We start from the raw sequence: 20,551 nt of genomic DNA, 5'->3' as shown, positions 1-20,551 counted from the left end.
GGAGTATAAGAAATGCTGTTGTGTGAAACAAAATCCTATAATCTTGTAATTCTAAGGTCATTAACATCATTTTAATCACAAAAGAAAGGAAAGGAACGTTTAAGAAAGGAGGATCCATGTTAACCAATATATCATCATTTAAAAAGCTTAGAAACCAACAGAGAAGTCCAAAACACGTGAAAGCCAAAATTTCTTACTTCAAAAATAATCAAAGAGCTAGATTATATGGAAAGCCAAAGAGTTAAAGAGTTAAAGACAAAGGAAAGAAAGGAGAATTTGAAATCCACTGAAAAATAAATTGCTATACAGAGCCACCACTGTGCCAAGCCAGCTCTGGAGAAACCATGTTCTTTTTCCAAAGACAATGTTGAGGCACAAGAAGTACAATGAAGCTCCTTAGTCATTGTCTACATTGTTTTCCCTTGCCATGTGCAGCTTTTCCCCATTCCTGACACGTGTCCTTGTGGCTGGCATCACACTAGCAGATCCCCTCTTGGGGGACTGGAACAGAATCCAGTTGTTCCAGTTGCCTTTGCCTCCTGCACTCTACACTTCTACTTTCAGCTTGGTTTTTGTTGTTGTTGTTTGTTTGTTTGTTTCCCTTTCAGCAGTCACATCTCTCCCACCTGAATATAACAGCCAGTTCGATATCATTAAAGTGTTTTTCTTCCACCTTTTCTCTGTTGACTCATTGACCTGAGTTTCCTTTTCTCACAGCTCAAAGAACTCTAATTAGCGATAATGTGTTAACTGAATTATTAATTCTCCCAGGTAGAAAGACAAAGCTTAAAATATTAACTGAGCACCTAATAATCATTGAGTGCTGAGAATGGTGTTGAGGGAACATAAAATGATAAAATGATAAAACACCATCTTTCCCTTAACCTAGCAAGTGTTCTTGTTATGTGTACATAAGTCATTATGTGTGCAAAAGAATGAATCCAATAGTAAGAATGTTAGGCACAAAGCCCATAGCAATATATTATCAGGCATCATATCTTCCTTGCTTCACGTTGTTTATTTTAACTCTCTATACACATTACCCTGTCTATCTCATTGAAAAACATTTTATAAATTAATAATATATCCCCAAAAGGCCTAAATACAGAAAGTAGATTTGAAAGTGTTTTAAGTTTGAGTCTTTATGCTAAGGAATGATGATTCCATCTTGTCATGAACATAACCAGGAGGCAGAATAAGTGGACATAGTGACCAGTGACAGCCATTGTTTATATGTGCAAATGAGGAGATAAAAGATCAGATGAAGGGAAGTTTGGGCTAAAATATGGTGCCTTTACCAAACTTTACCATGTTTGGTAAAGTCTAAAATGATGATGAGAAGGATACAAGGCATAAGGAGTCTCTCAGTACATCTTTTCTCTTCCTCCTCATTTAGCGGAACCCAGATAATTACCTTCAGTTCCCTCCTCATCCCCTTTCACATAAGCATGCCTTAGAAATATTTCTGAACAGTGAAAAAAAGAAATAAATGAGAATAATCAGAAGAGTGGAATTTCTTGTTCAAAGTGTTCACAACCCTTTCTGTAATGCATCAAATCTCTGATCACAACCTATAGAAAGCCGATCTGGACCAAGGTCTGGATTGAAGTCTCCTCTTACCTTTAGATCTAGGACTACATTAGCATGCAGCACCTCTGAAACACTCAAGCATAGCAACATTGCCAAGCATAGCAACAGGGGAGAGCGCAAGCTGCCTAAATTGGAGACAGTGACCTTTACTTGAATAACTGTATGTATGCATACACACACACACACACACACACACACACACACACACACACATAGTGGAGAATATTCTTAATAAAGCTTGACACATTTTTTAATATATTGTGATATTTTGAAAGCAATATGCATCTATTGTTATGACATTTTTCTGTCCCTCAAGCTCATTAAGATGGGATCTTACCTGTTTACTATATAATATTCAATAGGCCTGTCTCTGTTATTTCTCTGGCACTTAAAAGTAATTCATGCAATGTAGAGAGTCTATAAAATAAGTTGTTATCTATAGACTGTAATTCTAACTAAGGATTTTTTGATACATTAGTAGTAAGTCTAATACTTGCCTTATTCTCTGAGGTTGCTCTTTATTAAGAAAGCATACTGTGGTTTTAAAGTACATGAATGAAATAATTTATACCAGTAGCAGTTAATGAAAAATAAATATTTACAAAGACAAGTGTCATGCAAAGGAAAAAATGACATTCTCCTCCAAATATGATAGAGTGAAAAGAGAATGAAATAGAAATTCAAATAGAAAATTCATTCCTTTACACAGGGGGAAAGCCGACTTTTACATCAACATGGATGGGAGTGGAGGAGATTATGCTAAGTGAAATAAGTCAAGCAGAGAAAGTCAATTATCATATGGTTTCACTTATTTGTGGAACATAAGGTATAGCATGGAGGACACTGGAGAAGGAAGAGAAAAATGAAGGGGGGGGGAAATCGGATGGGGAGATGAACCATGAGAGAATATGGACTCCGAGAAACGAACTGAGGGTTTTAGGGGGGAGAAGGTGGTGGGGCTGGGTTAGCCCAGTGATGGGTATTAAGGAGGACATGTACTGCATGGAGCACTGGGTGTTATATGAAAACAATGAATCGTGGATCACTACATCAAAAACTACTGATGTATTTTATGGTGACTAACATAACATAATAAAATTAAATTAAATTTAAAAAATAATTAAAAAAATAAATAAAAGCAAGTGTCATGAGAAACAATCACTCTTATACATTATCTGATAAATTATGAGTTAATTTATATGCGAGTGATTTAAAATGTTAGAAATATAATAGATATCATTTTAGATATTGCCACCAAATACAAAATTATTCAAAGTTTAGACTGAAGGTTACTGACCATGAAGAAATAATTTAGACACAGAGTATAAATACTAATGGATAAAACATCTAAGGAAAACAAACCATTCCCATCTCTTCTGTAGTTCTCACACAACTATTAATTGCAAGGGCTTTAGCCTGAGGGAGACCTGGGTTGGGTTTTGCCTACTCTGACTTCTAAGACTTTGTTTCCTCCTTTGTCATATGAAGATCTTGAAATAATAATACCCACCTCATAAGATTTGTATAAGGTTAAATGAAATACTTAAACCTCATTTGCAAGGTAAGAACTCAAAACAATTGAGTGGAATATTGATGATAAATAAATATAATCAGTCTTACAAGTGACCTGTGGAGATCACCACTACTCAACATGTTAGCCTCACTTAAATTCTATTACACTTAAAAAGACCTCAATTAAATTACTTTAAAATCACTTGCAATTCAAGTACACCATGAGTTGAAGAAAACTTTGACGTTAATTAGACTGAATTGATGGTACTTTTCCTGCATCTGGATCATCCCTAAAAAAACAAACTATGTGAAATGTAACCATATGTGCAATAAAGAATAAGAATAGGAAACTAATTGTTTTTGCATTTTCTTTTCTTTTTTTTTTATGGAAAAAGAAGTCAGCATTTTACCAAAGGCCCCAGAAAGAGGAATTAGTCATACAATTTCTCGTTATTTAATAAAACCATTATAATCATCCCAGGTACACTGGAAATCCAATAGATAAAACAGATACATTGAAAGCTAACAACTTGGTAAGTCTGCTTACACTTCAACCAGTTCTATGACCAGCTCTTCTCTAATTTCTACAAGAAAGTGTCTTGTGCATTTACTATTGTAATTGTTCACTGTCTCCCCCATTATAAGCTGCAGAAATGGGAAACTTATAAGGTTCATCCCTCACCCCAGTGACTCCTCAGTGAGTAGACATGGTAGACACTCAGTAAATATTTATTGAATCAATGAACAAAAGTGGGAAACTGAATAATAGAGCTAGCTAGAAAATTCTGACTAAGTTTTCTACTAGTTGTGATTCATAGATTATATACTATGAATCCCCCAGAGATACGGATTTTGAGCAGTCTGTGCTAATCTGTCAAGGATATTCTCATATATCACAATACTTTTTTCCCTGGCTCTCATCTAAGTCTTCTCTTTTTTCCTCTGTGGTGCAGGAGTTGGTAAACTATGGATCCCTGTTTTCTAATCGAATCTAAGAATTTCTACAGTCAATGACACACCAAGACCCAGCAGGTATATCCTGCGAAGATGCGTACTTCCTTCAAAGTTCGAACAGAGGTGGTGAAATACTGAAAAGACTTCTCAGATTTGCTTTTGAGTTTCCCATGGTAGAGAAAGAGAGAAGAATATAGTAAAAGATTAATTAATTAATTGAGCGAAAGCTATCCAAGATACCTTAAGATAAGGTATCTTGTAGTTCAGGCAATATGAATATTAGAATTTCTAGAAGAAAATATTAATGTCATTCTACTTTTAAAATCACAACATACTGTATTTAAAATAGATTGTTCACAGGAGACCAACACTTATAGCTAAGGTGGACTTCTGCTCTAAAATTTCATTTTTTTCTTCTCAAAATGAATGTATCAGACATGACTTAGTAAATATAATAACTGTAGTGAAATATTTAGAAATGTGATTTCCCTATGATTTGGCACCACAGAACTAGGTTTCACATTCCACCATGAAATTACCCTTGATAGTCTTCCAAAAGACATGGACATATTTGAGGTCTCACAAAGAAAAATTCAAATGTCATGTTGTAAGAGAAAGTTAAAAATAAAGCTTCTCACTCAAGAAACCTAATGTAATCAAAGTCAAGAATCTTATCTGAATCAGAGTTCGTATTTGGTCTAGTCTATACTAAATCTATTTGATGACTCAGTGTTAACTTTGAATGACTCAAATGCTCTCAAAAAGTTTAGGGCAAATGTTAACCCACTTTAATTAAGTCTGATAACTTATTGAAGAATAATTTGAAATAAACTCTAACTATGGAGCTTGAAGCAGCCCCTCCAGAATTATTCCAATTGCTACCAAATTAACCACCCCCAGGGAGGGCTGAGAGGAAGTACCAGCCCCTCCCCATCTTCTTTTTTTTTTTAAAGATTTTATTTATTTATTTGAGAGACAGAGAGAATGAGAGAGAAAGCACATGAGACGGGGGGAGGGTCAGAGGGAGAAGCAGACTCCCTGCTGAGCAGGGAGCCCGATGCGGGACTCGATCCAGGGACTCCAGGATCATGACCTGAGCCGAAGGCAGTCGCTTAACCAACTGAGCCACCCAGGCGCCCTCCCCATCTTCTTGTAAATGAGTCTCCATCAGAGGCACTTTGGTGACAGGTAGGAGTAGGTGAAAAAGAAAGATGAAAAAGCAAAAATTCACAGCTATTTTTTCCTGGGTCTGGCTCTTGTAGCACGTATTAGTCACAAAAAGTACTGAAACATCTTTAGGGAACTTTCGTTTCTTGTATTCAACTTCAGAATCAAGGAACTCCACTAAATCATGGCACTTCTACTCTTCCCAAGATAGGAAGGAGGAAGAGAAAGGGGGAGGCATAGATGAAGGTAAAAGCAAAGGAAAATAAGAGGAAGAAAGGGAAAAACTATTATTTACTCCTGTATGTCAGGACTATATCAAGGGCCTTTCATACATTAACCAATATGAATTATACATCAGGCAATTATTAGTTTCCCAATTTTATAGATGAAAAAACTAAGGCATAGAGAGGTTAAGTTATTTTATGAGGATCAGATAGCAAACAGACACGTTATGATTTAACCTTGGGTACAGGCTACTAAATGTCTCTACTCCTTTAAGTATTACTCCACATGTTTTTCAATAAAGACAAAAGAGTGAAAGCTTCTAGAAAAATACTCTAAGCAGTGTTCCTATCCATACCCTCTAAACATCATTTCCTAAATGTGATAAAATTCAGTGATTTCATCCAGTTTATTATTTGCCTTAGGGAGATCCAAATAAGACAGAAATACATAAATTGGAAAGAAGATATGTCACAAAATATGCAATTAAAAACTATGTATTCTTGATGATGATGATGATGAAAAGAGCATATTAGAAAATATAAGGTATAACTTAAAAGAAATTTACTGTTTTGTTTTAAACTAAAAACCAAACACTTGCTTAGGAGAAAATCTTGTTTCTATTGAAGATATTCGATCAGAAGCAGAAGTTGGCCACATGATGGATTATGAGGTGAATAAAGAGTGGAAACAGGGTGGGGCTACGTGTGTGCGCCAAGGACATTCAGAGCCAGCTCCACGTAACTAACTGAATCAAGTGTGTGAGTCTGTATCTACAAATCTATTAATCTATTTTTGCTCATAAGTGGAAACTGGTTTATTTGACAATAATTTAAATGAAAAAGAAAGCAACAAACTAGTCAAAACCAGCTAACCTGGCCATCCTGTTGGAAATTGACAAATCTTAATGTTTCAAGTATATGAGTTGACTCCTTTATAAGAACAATAAACCTTTACAAAAATGAAAGTGTCATCTAAGCTTTGATAATTAGAAAGACAGAAAGCAGGTGTTGGAGTTCCATTTTATTTAGCCAAACTAATCAAACTAGACCTCACTTAAGAAGGAATTTATTCAATAAACTTACCTGACATAACCTCATTTTCCACATCTGGGTGGAAGATCCTACCCCTTTCCACTTATGAAAAATATCAGCTAATTCAATTTTAATGACTGTATAACTGAGTTCCCTCCAAAGCATACACATGTACCCATTTAAAAAGCAGTATGTATCATTTTGAAGGGACTTACATATTTGGTTTCTCGACCAGCTGCTCTCGGAAGAGTTGTAGGCATCTGTTTGAAAAGAAAAATAATTATACTACTGAAGTAACCACAAAAATAGTGAAAGATTTGACTTCTGGGATAAGTGTTCACCTTTTTTTTTTTTGCTATTAAGACTTTCTGACCATTCCGCTCTCTCTTCTGTACAAAGCCCCTGTCCTTTTGAAAATTATTTCATTAAACTACATCATTTCATTATTCTTTTCATTGCCATTATCTATCAACTTTCTGGTAAATTTTCCCGTATTTACTGATGACATCCATTTGTTGATCATAATGGCCCCTTATGTGATTTTTGCCATTGTCAAAATTCACATGGAATTCTCTATACTCTCACTTCTTTAAGCCACTCATCTCCAAAGGTGTTTTCATCCATTCCATTTCACTCATCTACTCTCAGGATCATTCCTAGATTTTTGCTTTCATAAATAAAATGGGAAATCTGTGACATTTCAATTCTGGGCATCCTACTCTAAGAACTCTATTTCCCATTCACTTCTCAAATGTCCCCAGTACAACATTCCTTTAGCATCATTGAGACTTCAAAATCAGTGAGTTTTACCAGGTCAATTGTGGTGTTATTACCTCTTAGTTCACATATATTTCATATTCTTAATTGTTTTAACATCTTAATTTCTCTTGCCTCCCTCTCTCCATATGACAAACTCACCTTAAAAAAAAAATAAAAGAAGAGAAAAGAAAACAACAGCTCTGGATGGACCTTATCATCTATTTTCTCTAAACCTGAAAAGCAAAACATTGTGGGGAAACTCTCTCAACCAAGCTAATTGATTTCATTATAAATTAATGGTCATCAACTTCAAATGAGTATTCAATACTACACTGTGATCCCCTAATTTTTCTCTTGTAAGCCCACTCTCCCACCTTCTGAAATGAGATGGGTTATTTGATTCATTCATCTCCTCAGCAAATACTTACTGTATATCTACAGTGTGCGAGGAATTTTCTACACCCTTCAGTTTAACACTAAACAAAACAGACAAAGAAAGATGCCCTGTCCTTGGGGAGCTTACATTCTAGCAGGAGAGAATATAAACAATAAAATAATAAATAAGTAAATTATAATGTATGTTGGAAGTAAATCATACCATATATTATACCATGTGTTATGCAACAAAAAAGAATACAAATAATTTAAAGCCTTCGGTAATATATTCTTTTAGAGAAAATCTTTGCTTCTGCCACATAGCTTATTTCTTTTAGACAACCCAGGTGTTAAGAAAGTCAAGAGTGCTGAGGGCTTACAATTTCAAGTAGGATGGTCAATCTACAGAAGGTGATGTTTGGGCTAAGATTTGAAAGTGAGGGAGCTGGACATGTACATATCTAAACAAAGAGCATTTCAACAAGGTGGAACAAATGTAAAGTTCTCAAAGTGGATTTCCACCTCTGAGAATGGTTGTTCAAGGACTCAAAGCAATCCTTTCAAAAGAAACAAAAAGTTGGGTAAAATATTTAAAACAATATTGACATATTATTTATTAAAAACATCAATGAGCTAATAAGCAAAAAAAGAATTTGGGACCAAGATCAGGAGAAGATGGGAATCCAAAGACATGAATCAAGCACCTGAGACTGGCTTTTATCCTAAAGATGTTTGCAAACATTGTTGAGTTGCTTGAGAAGTTGATCCAAACTTTTGACGGTCTCAAAGGTGTAGGGAGATAAAAGTCAGAATCCATGACCCACCAAGAATAGACTGAGCCTCAGGACTAAGACCAATCTAGAAGACCTCACATAGTCCTCAGGCTTGCCTCAAATCATTGAAAACAATTGTTTGGAAAAAAAATCATCCCCAAACCTTAAATTAAGTAATCCTTCCTTTCTAATGCTCCCGGTGTCTGACAGAAGCAAAGAAAAGGCTCTCTGTGGTAAGATAATATCATCTGAGCCCTCAAATAGTTTCTATAAATAAACTTTTGAGTAAAATATCCAACACACATTCAGATTCAGACACACAAAGAGGTAAGACAATGTGAGTGAAAATGAGCAAAAATAACGAACAATCAAAAAACACGCACAGAGAATCCAGAAATTTGTTTTCTTAGAACCAGACCAAAAACAACACACTTACCCATGCTTTTTCTGAGATAAAAGTTAAGCTTGCAATTTTTTACAAGGAACTAGAAACTATAAAAAGTGATATAACTGATTTGAAAACAGGACAAAATGTGCTGAGGCAAGAACATGACTGGCACATTCGAGGCACAGCAAGGAAGCAGGTAGAGCAGGGGAGCTGTGACGGAAGGGCTGGGAGACCAGATCATAGAAGCCCTTCCAGGAGCTTGTAAGGACTCTGATTTATATCTAAAGGAAATGTGTAAGCACTGCTGGTTTTCAGCCATGGGGGGGCCATAATCTGACTTATGCTTGAAAAAGGATCTCTCTCTTTGATGTGTTAAAAATGAATCATAGTGAGGCAGGGTTGAGGACAAAAACTATTGCACTATCCAGCAAAACATGAGGATGGCTCAGCAGTTCAGAAAGCATGAAATAATCATATTCTACATATATTTTAAATCTACAGCAATAGGGTTTCTAATAGAGATGTAGAATATGAGAGAAAGAGAATAAAACTTGACACAAAAGTTTCTGGCCTTGTGCAAATGAAAGATAAGAATTGATAGATGGAGATGGGAAGGCAGGATATGAAATAGTGTTTGTGGGAAGAAATCTAGACTTTAATTTTTCAGATATTTATTAGGAACCTAAATGGAAACAGAGAATAGATATTTGGGAGAAGGGAATTTGGGGGATAATCCTGGACTAGAGATGCAAATTTGAGAGTTGTCAGCATACACTTGCTGTTCAAAACACAAAAGGCGTGAATATAGAGAGGAATGTGAAGCCCAAGGATTGAGTCCAGCAGCACTCTAGCATTCATAGTTTGGGAAGAAGAGGATGAGCCAGCAAAGGAACCTAAGAAATAATAATGGCAAGTGATGTAGGACAAAAGCTGAGAGAGCACAGTGTCCTGGAAGGCACCAGAGGAACGTGTGCCAAATAGGAGGGAGTGACACCTATCTCTAATTCTGCAGATAATTCTGCAGATATGTCAGCTCTGACCAGGGCTGAGTTTAGAGCAATGGGAACCTGGGGAAAGTGGTGTGGGCAGCACAGTGGGGACAAAAACCTGAATGGAAGGGATTTATGAGGGAATGAAGGAAGAACTGAAAGCAGAACACATAATGGTTTTCAACTTTTTCTTTACCAATCTCTTCCCCATCATAAGGTTGCTCTTTAATCTCAGTTAATAATCTTAAACCTTTTTTCACTGAAAGGTGTTAGCAACTGAATAACTAAAAATATGAGTTATACAATTCTTCATTTTCCCCCCATCCACCTACAAAGACGTTTGCACTGTACCTGACATTTCCTCTGTTTTCTGTCCTGTTAGAATGGCAGACATTTCCAGCTTTTAATCAAAGGACTCTTACTTGAATTAGGCTGTAGGTTCTATGTCATTTGAGGGATTTTCATCCCTCAGGAACTCCCTTTCTTTTGTATAATCAGTACCTCCCCTCTAATGAATCTACCCCATGCCAACATGCTCTTGTCATTTTCACCTTTAAAAAGCAAACCAAAAATTCTTCCTTGACCCTACTTCAGACCCAATTTCCTTCTCCCTTTCACAGCCCAACATTTCCAAGTAGTTGTTTCTGTCTGTTTGTTTTACATACTCTGCCTCTGCTTTCTCACCACATGCCACTTTTCAACATCAGAGTTATAAGGACAGCAGAGGTGTGATGTGAGGGAGCAAAATTTGAGGATGGTGAAAAGTATCTCTGAGGATGATATCAAGATGGCCCTTCAGCCTGGCTGGGGGGAAAAGGGGAGAGTTAAGCATAGGTTTGGACAACTGGACAGTTCTTGATGCCTTCCTTGAGGATGACAATGGAAACAGCTATTTGAAGAGGAGTGTGGAGTGCCATAAGCAAAGGTTCAGGGAGGCAAAGATGAGGGATACTGTCACCAAGGGGGGGATGGTTGACATTACAGATTTCTACAGCCTGACACACAAGTTCTTTCTGTTCTTCATAAAACAAAAACAAAAACAAAAGACAAAACTTGGCAGAACTGGCAAATCCTAGGCACTAGGCTTTCGTGTCTTCCACGTCAGGCATCAGGCACACATACAGCCAAGCTAGCCTACATGCTCCAAGAACTTTGAGTTTCCATGGAAAACTAATAACACATCTGAAAAATGTTAATGCTGTAGGAGAAAAACAATGGTGCAGTCATTCCTCTCCTAAGTTTTTACACAAGAGAAACATGTCCATACAAAATCTTGTTTATAAGTGTTCTTAGCAGCTCTATTAGTAATAGCACCTAAGTAGAAATAACCCAATTGTCCATCAGCTGGTGAATAGTTAACATATGGTACAACCATATGACAGAATACTACTCAGCAATGAAAACAAATTAAGTATTGATACATGCAAAAACATGGAGGAATCTCAACTGCCTTCTACTATGTATAAACAGCCAGACTCAAAAGACTACATACTGTATGATTCTATTTATATGGCATTCTTGAAAAGGTAAAAGTACAGAAACAGAGTAAAGGTTAGTAGCTGTCCAGCACTTGGGTTGGAGGGAGGGACATACTCTAAAGGAGCACAAGGGAACTTTTTCATCTGATGGAAGTGTTTTGTACTTCAGACGTGGTAGTGGTTAAACAACTGTATTATGCTTTGCGAAAACCCATAGAAGTGTACACTGAAAGGGTAAATTTAACAGTGGGTAAACCATACCTCAATAAACATGACTTTATTTTTTTATTACATTAGTCACCATACAGTGCATGACTTTAAAAAGAACTGTATCCGACATAATAAATAACATAGAAATTGAAGCACAGAATACATACTGAGCAAATTCTTGAACTGAAATATCAAATCAAGGAATCCCCTTGAAGGAATTAGGAAGCAATAAATAGAAAAATATATATAAAGATTAAGGCTTATGGAAAACAGAAACAAAAGTGACAAAATCACTTTATAAGAGTCCCAGGAGGAAGAAACATTTGAAAACTAATGATTAAAAGTTATCCTGAATGTGAGGAACAGAAAAGATTGAAAACTTCAAAGGGGAGGTCACAGAGAGTACCAATCCAGACATGTAAGAGAAAAAAAATGCACATTTACATTATAAGAAAAATCAGTCATATTATAGATAAAGATGAAATTCTACAAACCAAGAAACAGACTCTTTTTAAATTTTTTTTATTATGGTCAGTTAGCCAACATATAGTACACCATTAGTTTTTGATGTAGTGTTCAATGATTCATTAGTTGTGTAAAAAACCCAGTGCTCATCACAACACAGTATTACAGGAGAAACAGACTCTTAATTCTAGAAAACACACTGATGGTTACCAGAGGGGAGGTGGGTGTGGGGATGGGTTAAATAGGTGGTGGGGATTAAGGAGTGCACTTATTGCGATGCGCACTGGGTGTTATATAGAACTATATTGTACACCTAAAATTAATATAACACTAATATATTTAACTATACCAGAATTAAAATAAAAAACTTAATAAAGAAGTAAGAGTTGGACAGCCAAAAAAAAAAAAAAATTCTAAAAGATTACAGAGCCATACTGTAAATGATCACTCTGTAGCAGAGGAGTAAATATCATGCAGGCAAAATACTTCACAAGTATGTTGTTGAAGAAAAAGAACCTAGGGTGAAAAAGTGTGAAGAGATAGGACCTATAATTTTCTGTTCAACAAAACTTAATTTAAATGAAAGAGCAAAATAAAGATAGTCTCAAAAACACAGGCCACAGAATCAACACAAAACCACCTTGTTGTATATAATTTTCAGCAAGATTCCACCAAGAAAAAAAATTAATCCAGGAGAAAGCTATCAATGTGTGAGAAATCAGGATCTAAATAAAGAAGATATCAAGAAAAATATAACAAAGATATTTCAAGGTTTAAAATTGATAGGAAAATAAACATAATTATTATCTTTAAGAATTTATGTGTAACTAAGAAAAGGAACAAAAATGTAAAGTAAAATAGTCAAAATTTTTAAAATTTTCAGATCGGTAAATGTCAAAATACTAGAAGGAAAGCAGGAAAGTTAAAAAAAAAAAAAAAAAGACAGAATTCCAGATAAACAGATTCTCTGGATTGAATATAAAAGTGATATCCAGAAATATTTTGTCCTGAAAATAATTAGACCAGAGGGCACAAAAAAATTAAAAAAAAAAAACACAAAAATTAAGTAATAGAAATTCGTAAAAAAAGTAATAGAAAATAGTAACAAAAGATATATCTAAGAAAACATGAATTGAAAATTACATATATATATATTACTTACATGGGGTCACTGTTTTCATACTAGATTAAGAAGAACAACCTCAAGCTAAAAAGGATTACATATGCTAGAAAAGGTTATAAAAATAAAAAAGATGAGAATGAACACCACACATAAGCAATAGCAACACAGGTTCAAAATATATAAATCAAACCTAATAAACAGTACTCTAGCTTTATCTTTGTCTTGCTCTCCGCAGCAATTACCACGATTATATTCTCTTAAATACTCTCCTCTTGTAGCTTCCATGTTACCACATAGTTCGGATTTTCCTCTTATAATAATGGACATTTCATCTCCTCTGCTGGCTTCTCCTCCACCCTCTTTATTGGACCTGCAATGTTTTGTTCCTCGGAGCTCTCTGTAGGGCACTCACAACATTGATGTGTGCATCATCCCCAGATCTCTCCTACTAGCTCCAGACACACTAGTTTAAGGCCCCCTGATACACACTTCAAACTCATCCTGTCCAAAATGAACATAACCCTCGTCCCTCCTCCACACTCTGCCTTCTGCATGGTTGTCTATGCTCAAGGCAGAAACCTGGAGTTCAACCATGATTCTTCTCTCCTTCACTACTCACATCCAACCCCACAGCAAGCCTAAAATATCTCTCACAAACCCACATGCTTCCCTCTGGCTCCCCTGAGCCCACCCCATCTAGGCATCATCACTGACTGCTCCTCTGACCTCAAGAGCCCCCCACAGGAGCCATCATGATCATTTTCAATGGTTTCATATTATTCCCCCCATATTTTTGTATCTTCCCATTTCCCATGGAATCCAAACTTTACACCATGACAAATATAAGTGTACCTCGTTTTATTGTGCTTCACTTTATGTGCTTTGTGGATAATGTGTTTTTCACAAATTGAAGGTTTGTGGCAACCCTGTGACAAGCAAGTTTATCAGCGCATTTTCCAACATTTGCTACTTTGTGCCTCTGCGTCATATATTGGTAATTCTTACAATATTTCAAACTTTTTCATTATTATTATATTTGTTATGATGATCTGTGATCAGTAATCTTTGATGTTACAATTGTAATTGTTTTGGAGTGCCACGCACCATGCCCATATAAGATGGCAAACTTTATCTATAAATGTTGTCTGTGTTCTGACTGTCCCAACAGCTATTCCTCAGTTTCTCTCCCTCACCTTGGGTCTCCCTATTCCCTGAGATATAACAAAATTGAAATTAGGTCAGTTAAGAACATTAAGTGTTCGTGTAAAAGGAAGAGTTGCACATCTCTCACTTTAAATCAAAAGCTAGAAATGATTCAACTTAGTGAGGAAGCATGTTGAAAGCCAGGACAGAGCCAGAGCTAGGCCTCTCATGCCAAACAGCCAAGTTGTGAATGCACAGGAGAAGTTGTTGCAGGAAATTAAAAGTGCTACTCCAGTGAACATATGAGTGAAAGAGAAAGAAAGAGAAACTGCCTTATTGCTGATATGGAGAAAGATTTTGTGATCTGGATAAAAGACCAAATAGCCACTAACATTCCCTTAAGCCAATGCCTAATCCAGAGCAAGACCCTAACTCTCTTCAATTCTCTGAAGGCCAAGCGAGGTAAGGAAGCTGCAGAAGAAAAGCTTGAAGCCAGCAGAGGTGGGTTCATGAGGCTTAAGGAAAGAAGCCAAGTCCACAACATCAAAGTACAAGGTGAAGCAGCAAGTGCTGATGTAGATGCTGCAGCAAATTATTCAGAAGAGCTAGCTAATTAATGAAGGTGCTACACTAAACAGAAGATTTTAAATGTAGACGAAATAGCCTTACATTAGAAGAAGGTGCCATCTAGGACTTTCATAGCTAGAGAGGAAAAGTCAATGTCTGGCTTCAAAGCTTCCAAGGACAGGCTAACTCAGATGTTAGGGGCTAATGCAGCTAGTGATTCTAAGTTGAAGCCAGTGCTCATTGATGATTCTGAAAATCCTAGGAATAATCCTTGAGAATTATGCTAAATCTACTTTGCCTATGCTCTATAAATGGAACAAAGCCTAGATGACAGCATGTCTGTTTATAATATGGTTGACTGCCTATCTGAAGCCCACTGTTGAGACCTACTGCTCAGAAAGAACGATTCCTTTCAAAATATCACTGTTCACTGACAAAACTGGTCACCCAAGAGCCCTGATGGAGATGCACAGCAAGATGAATGTTGTTGTCACGACTGCTATTACAACATTCATTCTGCAGCTCATGGATCAATGAGTACTGTTGATTTTCAAGTCTTACTATGTCACTTGCCAACAACATGGGAAGACCTTGAGAATATTACGCTAAGTGAAATAAGTCAGACAGACAAATACCATATGATTTCACATATATGTGGAGTCTAAAAAACAAAACAAATGAGCAAACAAATAAACAAAAGCAGAAAAAACTCATAAATACAGAGAACAAACTGATTGTGGCCAGAGGAGAGGAGGTAAGGGCACTTAATAAATACTTGTTGAATAAAACAGTTGTCTTAAATTTAGTGACCTAGAACAATGTATTTTTAATACTATAAGCATTAAATATTTGTTAAATAAATCAATAATATATGTTATTATTCACATATTACTACTTAAGTCCTATTCCTATTATAAAATATAAAGTACTTTTTATACATTCAACAAATAGAATAAAAATATATTTTAAGATTTATATAGCCTCAGGGAAATCAAACAATATTTCATATTTTTAGATTAAAAGATTTAAAGACTATATAATGAAATAAATATAACTACAATTATCTATTTGTAGGTCCTCTCTGCTAAAATATAATTTCTTAATATTGATGATTATTGGTTACTGAGTTCCTATGTCATTATTAATGGATAATTGTAGTTTTGACAATCCAATCAAAAATTTAGATACTCTTCTAGTTATAAGCAATTCTGTACACTTGAAACCTGCTTTGTATACACAATGTACAACTTTTAAAGGGAACCTGAAAAAAGTATTTATACTCACTCCAAGAGTGAAAATACAGCTAACCAAAAAACCCTAACAATTATAAAGAAAAAGCCACAACCATTTTGAAAATTTAGTGAGTAGATCTGTATTAAATATTTAAAAAATACTTTGGAGAAATGTATTTTATTCCAACAAATGAAAATGACTACATTAGAAGGAAATAAGTTAATACTCAATTACAAGAATTAATGACTTAGAAGTATCCTAACAATCTAAAATACCCAGGTTTCTGTTCCTTTGAGTCAAAGAACAACAAAATAAGCTTAGTCTACCAAAAGGAAAAAAGTTCCAGAAATAATACCTGTATGAAAGCTCTTAGCCTAACGTAACTTCAGTCTACTTCCTTTCCCACTTCTGCAATTCTAAGTGACTGTGAATTACATAAGTACTGAAGCTATGGTATGAGATAAGGATAAGCCACAAATTCTATATGCGGTTCTTAAAATGCCAACGTATAAGGACAAAGTCTGATAGTTTGGCTTTCAAACTGTTTTGAACTTAACACACAGTTAGTAATAAATTTTACTTTGTAACCCTATACATACATACTTACATACATACATGTAAACAAATTGAAACATATATCAACACTGCTACTCACTACTTGTAATAGAGTCTGATATTTTACATTCCTACTCTTGTGTTTTTAAGATGCTGGTTGCTATTCAACTAAATTGACTTCCCAATTCACTACGGGGCCTTAACCTGCAGTTTAAAACCATTGATCTAGTCACTCTTATGGTTCAGCAAATTTTATTAAATATATACATACTTTCATTGTGTCAGAACCCAACAATGTCTGTGAGGAACTTGAAGGAGAATCAGAAGAATGCTGGAAAATAAAAAGGAAAAAGAAGGACAAACCTAAGATGCATCATACTCAAACAGAGGAAAATGAAGAGAAGCGAAGCAAATGTTTGAATTGCACAGTCTAGTCTAGGGCATTACCATAGACAAGGAATCCTGTAAGACCTTATCAATGGTAGCACAGAGCTCTTCAGTTTGCTGCCTGAGCTGTGCAGGAAAACAAAACTGGAAGAATTGAAACCAGGTACTGAGTTAGCAATGAGTTTCGGGATTTTGTTTCAAAAGCATGGGTAATCTGAAGTCATTACCTCCAGAGGTGGGTCTAACGTGTTGTCCTTGAAGACACTTTCAGTCTTGGCTGGTTCATCGAGTGCCTAGTGATAAATGAAATAGTTCTCATGTGAGGCTTTTAGTCAAATATACATGGAGTAGAAAGTCTCTTCAAAGAAAGCCCTGTATCTCAATATTTCAAAACAGAAAAAAAAAAAAAGAAAGACTCTGAATCACTTGATGATGAGTTATTATTTGGCATGGAGGCATTGCTCACATCTGTCTAGTTTCGCCAATGTAATAAGTATCTCCAATATAAGGTGTTGAAATAAAGAAAGGAAGCTGAGCTTTTTAACATACATACTGGAACTTGGACACATTATCCATCCAGATGAGCCTTGTCCCCTTCAAAAAAGTCACTTTGGGAAGTTACACACAGAAATAATGATGTAGCCATACATCAAAATACTACAAAAACTATTTTTGAGGAAATGCTTCAGGGTCAGTTTAACAAGAAACATGCACACGCAAGAGAGGAACCTGCCTCATTTTTAATCATTTATATGCAAAAAGTTTTGGCGACTTTATTCATCAGACTTGGCCTCAAATGACATCCAACTCTTTTGAAACATATTTTTTACTTATTGTGATATAGTTCATATATCTACTTGAGGTATGGAGTTCAGACGGGAGAAACTAAGAGGACCCTCTGTAGAGTGTAGGTACTCCATTGAGAATAATTAAAGATTACAAAACAATGGAAGCCAGTGTGTATTCCTCCCTGCTTGCTTTTTCATCTTCCACATGCACCTGAGAATTTTGTGTTTATCATCATGTGTATGTCTTTAATTTTTAAAACATATCAATATATTTATACATCACTAAACAATATATAAGTTTATGTTGTGCAATTCTTCTAATTTCATGTACATACAGCATATGCTTCTGGAAATTTTTTGTGTTTGTTTGCTAGTTTTAAACCACTTTATTATGGTATGGTTGACATACCAAAAAAAAGCTGCACCTATTTAATGTATGCAACTGATGTGTTTGGAAACAAGTATATATCCATGAAACCATGTCCATAGTCTATTGCCATAAATACGTCCATCACCTCTGAAAGTTTCCTCTTGCTCTTGTTATTATTGTTTTCCATATAGCTATTTATTTAGTTGTTTAACCTCCACATTATATCCCATTGTATGCATATTCCACAACAAAATGGATACTTCTTCTAGTGCTGAGTATTTAAGGTGCCCTGTATTTTTCCTATTAGAAACTGTAACAACTATCACCCATGTACACATATCTTTATAATATATTTGTAGTTTAAGACTAAAGATAAAGATAGTCAACTTTCTCAGATATTGTCAAATTGTTCTTTAAAACAATTGCATAATTTTACACTCATAACTGCAATGAATGAGAGTTCCTGTTTCTCAGACTTTGAAAAATGTTAACATCCTGACATACATACAATTTTTCCCTTTGGTTTTACATTGAATTTGCCTAATAATTTTTGAGGTTGGGCATCTTTTATGTGTTTACTGGTTATTCATGTTTCCTTTTATATATGTACTCATTGTCCTCCTGGGTAGTCTGCTCTTTATTCATTTGTTGGAAAATTTTATATAATCTGGATGCAAATTATTTGTCAGTCAGATGTGGTGCAATGTCTTCTCCCGGTCTTGCCTTCCCTTTTCATGATTGCCATGTCTTATGATAACACACACAGGTTTTCATTGCAAGATGGTCAAAGATTTCATCATTTTCCTTTGTGATTGATGGTGTTTCCTTTAAGAAATTCTTTCCTAACCTGGTAAGTCACTCCTTTGAGCGGGAGTCTTAAAAGTTGGGGTGCTACATATGTGGTCTAAATTCTTCACGCCTCATGGAGAAGCTAGGAGTTGGAAATTCTCTCCCAACTGCATGAAGCTGTGCCAGTATTGGCGTTTATAAGGACAATGTGTCTCAGCCTTTTTTTTTTTTTTTTTTTTTTTTTTTTTTTACCTGTTTTGATATTCTCATTCACCCAGTGGGTAGGAGTCACTCACATAGTTTCTGGATTTCTCTCAGAGGGAATTGCTCCACATATAGCTATACATATGGTGTGTCTGTGGGAGGAGGAAAGTTCAGAAGCCTCCTATGTCTCCTCTTGGTCCCATTCCTTTATCATCTCTAATATTTATTAGTGTCTACCTACTTTTTTACATAATCAACTTTTCCAGAGAAGGAGTTGAATTTCTCATCTCTCAGTTGGACTACATTTTCATTTTGATCTTTGGCATATTCATATTCCATTTAAGTAATATCTGTTCATATCTTCATTAATTCCTTCCTTCTACATTTTTTGGTTTTATCCTGACCTTCCTGAATGTATTCCTTTTGTTGCATTTCACAAGTTATGATATGTAGTATTATCACTGTCATCCAATTTTCAATACATCTTTAAACATTTCTGTTAAGATTTCTTAGATTCATTGGTTATGTAAAAGTGGTTTTCCCTTTTAATTTTTAAAAATGTGAGGATTTTTCTCAATTTTAAAATTACCTACTAATTTAGTTATATTATGGCCAGGGAATTTCTTCTTGATAATAGTGACTTTTTATGAGTTTGAGATTTATAACCTAAGACATGGTTTTGTAAATATTCCATTTATGCTTAAAAAATATCTTCTAACCGTTATCTGCAGGCTTCTGCATATGTGCAAGTGTGTATCTGATTGAAATTATTCATTGTTTTGTTCAAATTCCCTCTGGTTTTACTGGGTTTCCTGCATACTTATTCTATCAATAATTGGAAGTGGTATCATCAAATCTCAGGGAATGATAGTGGGTCTGTTAATTTCTCCCTGTGATACCAGCAATTTTTGCTCAACATAGTTTGAAGCCATTTTATTAGCTACATTCATAATTAGAAGTAATCCTCCCTCATGAATTATTTATCATTATGAAGTGACCCTTTATCTCACCAGTAATGCTTTATGTCTTAATATCTATTTTGCCTGATATAACCAAATGCTCTAACTAGCATTTTACTAGTACATCATTTTTTGCCTCTTTTTTTTCAACTTCCTTCATTCAAACATTAAAAATCAGTGGTTTATAAATAACAGATGTCTAGAATTCACTTTTTGATCCAGTCTAATTCCCATTGTCTTTCAATTGGGGAGATTAACATTTCTTTTATTACAATTACTTACATATTTAAATGTTTCCAAAACATTTGTTTTATTTTTGTTTACCTTTTCCTACTTCATTTTTATTCCATTTTTGAATATTTTAATTGATTAAATTTGTTTTTTTCTAACTGATTTTCCCTCCACTAATTTGGATATCGTGGCAAAAAAATGCTAGGTGTTCATCAGAGACTTTTATTTTCTTGGACACAGATATACATTTCCTTGGTCTCAAGAATTTAGGTATGAGCTTGTGACT

At 35.2% G+C, this 20,551-nt stretch overlaps 1 protein-coding gene across 11 annotated transcripts in view; it reads right to left on the bottom strand.

Annotated features, from left to right (window-relative positions):
* The window catches only part of MLIP (muscular LMNA interacting protein), a 252,003-nt gene that overhangs the window by 61,284 nt on the left and 170,168 nt on the right, over positions 1 to 20,551 (bottom strand). For 10 of the 11 annotated variants that reach the window (XR_012381939.1, XM_073905111.1, XM_073905112.1 and 7 more), the window contains 4 exons: positions 17,152 to 17,217; positions 16,985 to 17,068; positions 16,809 to 16,868; positions 6,695 to 6,739 (listed from right to left, as the gene is read on the bottom strand). Coding sequence is in view for 10 of the 11 variants with exons in the window: in XM_073905111.1 (XP_073761212.1) it covers positions 6,695 to 6,739; positions 16,809 to 16,868; positions 16,985 to 17,068; positions 17,152 to 17,217 (255 nt within the window). In the remaining variant the exon portion in view is untranslated. The remainder of the gene's footprint in view (positions 1 to 6,694; positions 6,740 to 16,808; positions 16,869 to 16,984; positions 17,069 to 17,151; positions 17,218 to 20,551) is intronic. The other variant, XM_073905117.1, reaches the window with a different exon arrangement.

Source organism: Callorhinus ursinus, unplaced genomic scaffold (assembly GCF_003265705.2).
Source record: "Callorhinus ursinus isolate GAN/ISIS: 27379988/994484 unplaced genomic scaffold, GSC_fseal_2.0 scaffold22, whole genome shotgun sequence".
NCBI lineage: Eukaryota > Metazoa > Chordata > Mammalia > Carnivora > Otariidae > Callorhinus > Callorhinus ursinus.
The sequence above is the reverse complement of the archived record's forward strand: the minus strand, read 5'-3'. Positions and strand labels throughout refer to the sequence as shown.